This window comes from Ursus maritimus, unplaced genomic scaffold (assembly GCF_017311325.1).
Source record: "Ursus maritimus isolate PB19 unplaced genomic scaffold, ASM1731132v1 scaffold_30, whole genome shotgun sequence".
In the NCBI taxonomy this organism is placed as follows: Eukaryota; Metazoa; Chordata; class Mammalia; order Carnivora; family Ursidae; genus Ursus; species Ursus maritimus.
In genome coordinates this window covers 8,142,642-8,151,971 of record NW_024425564.1, presented here as the reverse complement: position 1 = coordinate 8,151,971, position 9,330 = coordinate 8,142,642, and the positions used below count along the sequence as shown (strand labels likewise).

Here is a 9,330-nt window from a genome sequence, read left to right as displayed (position 1 = left end):
AAAAGTATTAGTTTTGGGGCACCTGGGTGACTCGGTTGAGCATCCGACTCTTGATTTCGGCTCAGGTCACCATCGCAAGGTTGTGGGATGGAGCCCCAAGATGGGCTCCCTGCTCAGCGTGGTGTCTGCTTCTCTCTCTCCCTCTGCCCCTCCCCCCGCTTGTGCGCTCACTCTCTCACTCTCAAATAAATAAATAAAATAGGGGCACCTGGGTGACTCAGTCGGTTAAGTGTCTGCCTTCCACTCAGGTCATGATCTTGGGGTCCTGAGATCAAGACCCTAGTTGGTCTCCCTGCTCACTGGGAGAGTCTGCTTCTCCCTTTCCCTCTGCCTCTACCCCCACTCATGCACTCTCTCTGTCTCGCTCAGTTGCTCACTCTCAAATAAATAGATAAAATCTTTTAAAAAAAGAAATAAGTAAAATAAAATAAACTAGTTAATTCCATGGAACACATTCTTGGGATTTTGCTTGACTTTGCATTGAATTTGTATACTAACTTAGGAATGTCATAATGATATCTTGATGATATTGAGTTTCTCTATACACAGACATATATATATCTCCATTACGTATACTTAATAAATAAAAGTTTATAATGTTTCCATTAAGGTATCTTATGTATTTCTTTGCTCCTATAATAGATGTCTTTTCCCCATTTTTAAATTTGAGTGCAGTTGACAGACTTATATTAGTTTCAGGAGTGCAACACAGTGATTGGACAACTTTACATGATGCTGTGCTCAGCACAAGTGTGGCTGCCATGTGTCGCCCACATCACCGCCACAGTACCTCTGACCATATTCCCCGCGCTGTGCCTTTATTCCCTCACTCATGGATTCCATAACCTGAAGCCGGTACCTCCCACTGCCCTTCACGCAACTGCTGTCTTCTACAATTACGTTTCTAACTTGCGCTGGGGATAGGAAATGCAATTGTGATGATACATTTTTAAAAAATTACACCACCTTGCTACATTCTCTTATTAATCATTATATGAGTATTAACTTGATTTTCTCTGTACACAAGCCAACGTGCCGCTTAACAGTTATGTATAATTCATGCTTTCGTTAGGTAACATAATCCGCTCTAAAACTTAAAATATATTAAAAACAGCAATATTCCAGTTCTCACCTCTCCCAGGTAACCAATTATTAATTTTCTTACGTATTTTCCCAGGGTTTCCTTCTGACCGAACAAGAAAATACAAGTTCTCTTTCCTTCCTTCTATCGGCAAACGCAGCCAGCTGTAGCCGGAGGTCTCCGGTGGCTCGCGGGGCACCTGCTTCGCGCCAGCAGCACGGCCCCGGCGCGAGGCGCGCAGGTGGCGGGCAACCACCGAGTGCCGGCCGGGTGGCGGCTAGAGGGGCCCGGAAGTAGTCTGCGCAGCTGCAGCCCCGCCGGCCCGCCCCGCCCCTCGCGTGGGGCGCTAGTTTCGGAGCGTGTGGGGGTGCCCGCCGGCCGTGCCCCCGGGGCTCCCCTCGCTAGTACGGCAGCCCCGCGTCCAGCTCGGGGTGCGGAGCAGCCCCCTCCTCTCCCCGGGGAGGCCTTGTGCGCCTCCGGGCTCGGGCCGCCGCCTCCCCGCGTTTGCGGACGGGTTTCTCGGGTCACACGCACACACCAGCCGCCAGAATGGGGGCAGCTCGGCTTGGCTCCGTCTGCGGACAAGGTCAGTGGCGAGGTCTTTGAGGTCCCCCGTGGTACTGGACTGGAGCCCGCTCTTCGCAGTCAGGCTGCCTCGTTCCGTTCCTGCCCCTGCCACGTCCTGACTGTGTGGCTTTGGGCCAGTCTCTTAGCCTCTCTGTGCCTCAGTTGACTGCTCTATAAAATGGGGAGAATGCGGTCACCTAACTCATGGGCTTGTGAGCAGACCCCAAGGAAAAGGCCTTGGGGACTGCTAGCACTTCACGGGTTAACAGTGATTTCCCACTTCCAGGAATCTTCGGCAGAAATACAGCTGCCCACTAGAGTGAGGTCCAAGTGCTGCCTTGGCTCAGGATGGCTAGGGAATCGAAGGAAAGCACGGCCTTCGATGATGAATCTGCAGAGAACCAGATCGGGCTCCTGGTCGTAAAGGTGGAAGAGGAAGAGGCCTCTGCCTTTGTGGAGGCAGCCAGCCCTGTTCGGGGTTCAGAAAATTACCGTCAGCGCTTCCGGGGCTTCCGCTACCCCGAGGCAGAGGGGCCCCGCGAGGCGCTGAGCCGGCTCCGGGAGCTGTGCCGACGCTGGCTGCGACCCGAGACCCACAGCAAGGAGCAGATCGTGGAGCTGCTGGTGCTGGAGCAGTTCCTGACCATCCTGCCGGGGGACCTGCAGGCCTGGGTGCGGGAGCAGCACCCGGAGAGCGGGGACGAGGTGGTGGTGCTCTTGGAGTATTTGCAGACGCAGCTGGAGGAGCCAGGGCCGCAGGTAGAGGCAAAGGGCTTAGTACCTGAGAGCTGAGCTCTGTCTCTTCCAGAAGTCTCAAGGTCGGAGTGAGGGGCGTTTCTGTAAGAGCCAGTTCTCAGTCTCTTTCTGTATCGTGAACCTCGTTGCCCCTCCGGAGAAGTCCCTGGATCCCTCCTCACACTAGTATTTGTAAGAACATGAAGGATTAGAAAAGAACTCCGTTATGTTGAAACACAGTTAACAGAGCATGAAACAAATTAGTGAAAAAATTATCTATGTGCTCTTTAAAATTAATGCACCAAATAGTAAGAGCTAGGGACAGGCCCAGTAACTGGTAGAGTTTCAAAGTGGTTAAAAGCATAAGTGACTTTGACAGTGTTTGCCAGGTTGTGATATGGGGTGAAAACATCTGTAATTTCTATTTGTGACTAAGTCCTGTGGCTTATGCCACATTGGTTTGTTGGTTCCATTTATAATGGAAGGAACTGCCAAATTTCTCTTAGGGGCTAGTAAGGATTAAAATACTTTTTTCCTGGACCACTTGGGACGGAGTCCAAGAACCTCAGGCTCAAAAACACCCCAGTATCTTCTTGCTTCACCAATGTCTTATGAGACTGTGTCCTCTGTGCCCCATCTTGTGAATGTTTCTTCAGAGGACACGTGGCAAGCCTTCCAAGCACTGACTGGGAGCCCAGGGCTCTGGAGTGAGATCTGCTGCCCTCCAGCCCTTGAGCAGTGAAGTTGTTTCAAGGCTCTTAGCTTCAGGCTCCTCATTCCAGTGGTTAATTCTGAGCTGCATGTGAGAAAGTAACTTGAAAACTGTAGTTTAAGTATAAATGTCTAAAAGGAGTCCCGCTTTTCATGGAGAAAGACCATGTACAGGGTCCTGAATTAGGTGATTGTACGTATTGTCATCTTATTGGTCCGAAAACCCCTATAAGCGAGAAATGATTGCCCTCACTTTTCAGATAAGAAAAGATACGAGTATTCTGAGAACTTAACACTAGTTCCGAAAGAGTCTTCATAAGAGCACAATATATATAACGAGGGAGCACGCGCTAGTGGTTAACAGCATGGGCTCCGGGGTTCCTCTGCCTGACCCCCAGTCCTAGCATCACCACTTAATAGCTGGGTGACCTTGGGCAAGTTGCTTCAACTCTGGGCCTCCGTTTGCTCATTACAAAAATACAGATAATAATAGTACCCAGCTCATAGAGTGGTTATCTGCATTCGTAAGGCTCTTAGAAATAGCGCTTGGAAAACAAAGTACTAGCACACAAAAAGCATAATAGAAGTTTTGATGAATCAATAAATGAATGACTTCCAGGGCCCAGGTGGTGACCAGAGGCAGCTACTCTGTTGCAAGATGGCAGTGCTGACACCAGCTCAGAGGCCATGGAGTTCCCAGTTCCAGCCAATGAAGGCTCTGCTCAAGCACGAATCTCTGGGATCCCAGGCCTCAGCAGACAGAGGTGAGTGTTACCTCCTGGGCAGTTTGAATTCTACAGACTTCATCCAGCTTCATTAAAGATCACCTAATAGGTCCATTGACCACTACTTTGGCCATCACTGACTGACTCTACTTTGAGACTAAAAGGGAAATTTTAAACAATGGTGGAAAGCTTTCCTAATCAAGCCTGGACATAATAAAAAGATAAATAAGTAAAACTTGGTTTGGAAAGAATTGGTTCTCCATTCGTTTCATGCATAATGATGGCAGCCTCCTACGTGGTAGCCCATGTTGTTGGTGCCGGGGGAGAGCTGTTGGTGAGACAGTCCTGGCTGCAGTGGAGCTGAGGTTCTAGTGGGGATGACAGCAGGGAAGCACAACAGTGCAGTTTCAGGTAGCGGTAAGTGCCAAGAAGAAAATGACCAGAACCTGTAGAGCCAGCCAGAATATCCCACAGATTACAGGACTATTGCAGATGAGAGTATAAACCTTCCGAACCCTGGGTCTGTTATTAAAACAGCATGACTCACTCCACAGGATGTGGCTGTATGTCCTGAATGTGCGTGTAGGCTCCCAGGACACAGCATTGAGACGCACCAGCCTTTTTTTCTCAACACAGGTTCTAGCCTAAACCAGCTGTTTTGTGCCCCTTTAAAAGTTTGCTTCCTATGGGGAAGCCTGAAGTTCATGCTTCTTCTCTTTTGACTCTGAGCAAGTTCCATACAACCAGAGGCCTGTGTGTTTTGGGTTCCCGCCTTCTCTGACTCTGGTTTTTCAAAACCAAAGAAAGCCCATAGCTACCACTAAAGGCATTTTAACCAAAATCCTGTTTTTCTCCCTGTCCCAAGCAAAACTCAGAGGATCTTTAGATGAAAAGCTTGTTTTATGTTGCTTAAATTCACCGTTCCTTCAGAGGATCCTGCCCTTTTTGCATAGTTTTTGTACACTGACAGCACACCACGCCTCTCTGGGCCCTAGGGTTGGAGCTGGTAGGGACCAGGCATTGGGGAAAGGAGCACATTCTGTCTGAAGTTCCTGGCAGGAATTTACTAGCCCAGTTTTTGAACTTGAATCCACAGGCCAGGGAGGCTGGGGGCCAGGGTCCATCTCATCCAGAGCATCTTTCCTTCCTAGTTCTCCGGGTTCCTGGGCTTGGCCCAGGACGGCGCTGCAGAGGAGACGCGGTGGTGGCTGCCAGGCTGCCCCCAGAGCCCCAGGTGAGCTGGAGCCCCCCTGTTGAGCATCCTGTGCTGGTCCCTCCCTCACGCCCTATATCCTACACCCACCCAAATCCTAGATGGGATTTTAATTTTCTCATGTATGCCAGTGTTGTTTGTCATTGTCTAACTTCTTGGTGCCTAATTAAGAGCCTTTTCCTATTTTATGACTAGCTTGGGTGCTGTCTGTGCTTCCTTCCCACATCTTCCCTACTCCGTCTGTCTGGTCAGGTCCTTCTTCAGTGGATTTTCTTCAATATGGACAATTCCGCAAATGCAAGCTGAAGCTTTTGTTGTGATGGTGCTTTTGTTTTGAAGTGTTTTTTAAAGATTTTATTTATTTATTTGAGAGAGAGCACGCGTGTGTGCGCACAAGAAGGGGGAGGGGCATAAGGCGAGGGAGAAGCAGACTCTCCTGCTGAGCAAGGAGCCCGACTCGGGGCTCCATCCCAGGACCCTGGGATCATGACCTGAGCCAAAGGCAGACGCTTAACCAACTGAGCCACCCAGGCGCCCCAAGTTTTGTGGGTTTTTTTAATGGCGTTACTAGGGTATAAACACATGGTCTCTGGCTCTCAAGGAATTTAAAAGTGGAGAGGACAGATGAGGCATGTCCATTTATCTCAACTAATAATACAATCTGAACAGTCTTTACTTAAACCGGATTTTACTTTCTTACCCAGTTCTTCATATCCTTGAGATTCTGTAATCCCACTTTCTTCCCTGTTCTCACCTCACACTTACACTTCGTTGTATTTTAATAACCATTCATGTCAGTGAGCCCCCATCACTACTTGGCTGAAAATCACACCGCAAATCTTGTGAGAGGTTTTGGTTTGGTTCCAGTCCTTTCACTGGGTTGGCCTTTATTTTGTCTGGATACTGATTCACAGATAAGACACTTATCCTCATGTGCTCACTGATTCTTTACTTCTAGTGTTGTTTTGTTGACTGGGTGAAGTGGGTATTACGGTGCTGTACTGGCGTGGTCTGCAGAGCCTGTAGAGGGGACATTCGGTCTCCTGTGCCCAGCTGTGGGCGTGACTTTGGGAAGAGGAACTAGGTGGGATCCTGTGCTGTTTCAGGGCTTGCTGAAGACGGAAGATGTGGCCCTGGCTTTCTCCCCTGCATGGACACAGCTGGATTCACCTCAAGGGAGCTTCCACAGAGATGAAAGGCAGGAGAACTGTGGCGGCCTGACCCCCCTGGGTAAGACGGATGGGTGCTGGTTTCTCCTAGGGGTTCATGGCTTCCTTTGTCGGTCAGAACCTACTGGGCTGTGAGAAGCTGTTTGAACTGTTTGCATTCAGAGCCACCGTTTCTGAACCCCAACTCCTAACCACATGTGCGACCAGCTCCTTAACCCTCGTGACCTTGCCTCCTTCCTGTTCTGCCAGCGTTCTGTCAGGTGAAGTGGGATGCAGCAGGTGCAACCCCCAGCACAGGCCTCGCTCACAGCAGGTGCACAGTGCTGATCCCCTTCCCATTGCAGGCCTTGACAGAGGAGAGCTGAGGCCGCCTCGGGAAATGGGCCATGGGACCGTAGAGCATGAGAGCGAGAAGTGACCTGGAATGGACGGCAGAGCTACCGAGAGATCAGGGGAACAGCCTGACTCGGTCTGAGCTCACACAGCTCTGTGGCGGTACAGCGGGAGCTCCAGCTCAGAGCTGTCAGCACTGAAGCCAGACCTTGTCTGGGACCAGAATGACTGCTCGTATCCCTGATTAGGGATCAGTTTCTAAGCTCCCGTTTGCCCCATTTCTTACAGAACATTTCACAAGTACTTACGCTTACCTGCTTCCTGCTGCTTTCTGTCCAGTCCTCCTAGTGTCCAGCCCCAGTGCAGGGCCCTGCCTTCGTCCTTAGGACTTAGAGCCTCTGAGGATGTCCCCAGCACAGTCCTCACCACCTTCTTCCACTCCCAGTGTGTACCCTGCTTCCAGTGGCCCCATGCCTGTTCTCCAGTCTCCTTCCTCCCCAGCACCCGTTGTCCCCCTTTATTCCCATCCTTATCCTTGCACGGAAATCCTCACCCCGGCATCTGTGGAACTCTCTGGCAGGGCATAACTGACCATGTCTAGCCACTTGTTATTTCAGGTGGTGACATGCAGGCTGAGATCACGGACCCGCCCCCAGATGAAAAACGTCCAGAACAAGAGGCTGGGGAAATACCGTGCCACTTGGGTGAAGACGTTGCCCAGATTCCTCTCTGTGCAGAAGCTGGTGAACAGGAGGACAGGTTACCAAGAAAGCAGAAAAATGCCACAGGAAGTAGGCGGCACTATTGTCATGAATGTGGAAAGAGTTTTGCTCAGAGTTCGGGCCTGAGCAAGCACAGGAGAATCCACACTGGGGAGAAACCCTACGAATGTGAGGAATGCGGCAAAGCCTTCATCGGGAGCTCTGCCCTCGTCATCCATCAGAGAGTCCACACTGGTGAGAAACCATATGAGTGTGAAGAATGTGGCAAGGCCTTCAGTCACAGCTCAGACCTTATCAAACACCAGAGAACCCACACTGGGGAGAAGCCCTATGAGTGTGAGGACTGTGGAAAGACCTTTAGCCAGAGCTGCAGCCTCCTGGAACACCACAGAATCCACACGGGGGAGAAGCCATACCAGTGCAGCATGTGTGGCAAAGCTTTTAGGCGGAATTCACACCTCTTGAGACACCAGAGGATCCATGGCGATAAAAACGCGCAGGATCCTGAAAGTGGAGAGACCTGGGAGAGTCAGGGGAGGGTGGGAGGCTGGTGGGAACATGTAGAGGCTCCTGTGTCTTATAAATGTAATGAGTGTGAGAGAAGTTTCACTCGCAACAGAAGCCTTACTGAACACCAAAAAATCCACACTGGTGAGAAACCCTATCAGTGTGACACCTGTGGAAAAGGCTTCACCCGGACCTCATACCTTGTTCAACACCAGAGGAGCCACGTCGGAAAAAAAATTCTATCACAGTGACCCACGTCGTACGTGGCAGGGTGGGTGCTCCTTCCTCATTGAACCGAAGCCACGCACAGCCCTTCCTGACCACAGAAACTGGGCTGGGCTTTATTGACCGCTTCCCATCATCTTGTGTTAGACGACAGAGAGCCTGGCTGAGATGGATTCTCTTCTACCTTCTAGAAGGTGGCTGAGGAACAGCTTGTTTGATAGGAGGCTACAGGAGAGTTGTCTGGAAAGGGCAGGACCTGAAACGTTTATTCTCACCTACTGGACTAAAGTGGGCTTCCAGACTGGCTAACCACCTCCAGCCAGCACTTCATGATTAGTCTCCTGGGCAGAAGGCTCTGCCTACACAGAATCCTCCATCAGTTGGTCAGATCCGTGACGTCCTACACTCCCCTCTGTGCCTTGAACACAGGTGCTGATAAACATTCATTAAGTGTAAAACATGAGCTGACCCTGTAGCCCTGGATATGATATCCTCTAGATTTCTGAGGAACTTCTCACCATATCCGTTTGAGCTTGTGTCTGATTCTGAGGTTCTAGATTGAGTTAATCTAGTACATTTTTTGCAGATCACACTGACTGCAGATCACATTGGCGGGGTGAGGGTGAGGTTACTGTGATAGAAAGAATCCACATTTCTTGACCAGACTAGGCATTCTCATGGGAACACCTTAGGTTCTTCATCATGAAATCACTGTGAATGTATGCCAGGCATGGAATGCCATTCTTTAATATTGCTGCTCTTTGCAGAGAAAATACTCCTACTCAGACAGTGTGAAAATTAATCGAATCAGAATAAAATAATGAATTTGCTAATGCTTAGCATCTTGGTTCTCAGCTTTCAGTCCTCTTGGGTCTAAGCACGTGCTCTCTAAAGCCACAGACACTACCCTGCCCACGACCCACTCCACCAGAAGGTGTGGTAGACTGTGAATCACGACTTAGGCCTGCTAAGTTCAAACTTCCTTATGCTCAGTAGATTCATACCAGATATTTAAAGCAAGTATCACTTATGGTTTCAAAACCCCATTATTAGTGTGCAACCATCTTGGTCTTCTTACAATCTAATTTCCCAGTCACCAATGTGGCACCATCTCTTCTATTATTCATGATGACGGTTTTAGCCATTGAGTTAATTCTTCAGGCTATCTACTTGTTTTTCCTTTTTTTCTTAATATTTATTCATTTGAGAGAGAGAGAGCATGAGCGGGAGGGGCAGAAGGAGAGGGGAAATCTCAAGCAGACTCTGCTGAGCATGGAGCCCAATGTGGGGCTCAATCCCAGGACCCTGAGATCATGACTAGACTGGAACCAAGAGTTAGACG

The 9,330-nt window shown here is 49.7% G+C and overlaps 1 protein-coding gene across 2 annotated transcripts; it reads left to right on the top strand.

Annotated features, from left to right (window-relative positions):
- The first annotated feature begins 1,426 nt into the window (after window positions 1-1,426).
- LOC103681957 (zinc finger protein with KRAB and SCAN domains 4-like) lies at window positions 1,427-8,827 on the top strand. Of its 2 annotated transcripts, XM_008711520.2 has the most exons (6): window positions 1,427-1,667; window positions 1,935-2,407; window positions 3,714-3,858; window positions 4,971-5,053; window positions 6,139-6,262; window positions 7,152-8,827. In XM_008711520.2, the coding sequence occupies exons 2-6, from the start codon at window positions 1,997-1,999 to the stop codon at window positions 8,012-8,014; spliced, it is 1,626 nt and encodes a 541-aa protein (XP_008709742.2). In that variant the 5' UTR covers window positions 1,427-1,667; window positions 1,935-1,996; the 3' UTR covers window positions 8,015-8,827. The 2 variants fall into 2 exon arrangements, with proteins under 2 accessions (XP_008709742.2, XP_040501070.1); XM_040645136.1 differs by lacking the exon at window positions 1,935-2,407.
- The last annotated feature ends 503 nt before the right edge of the window (window positions 8,828-9,330 follow it).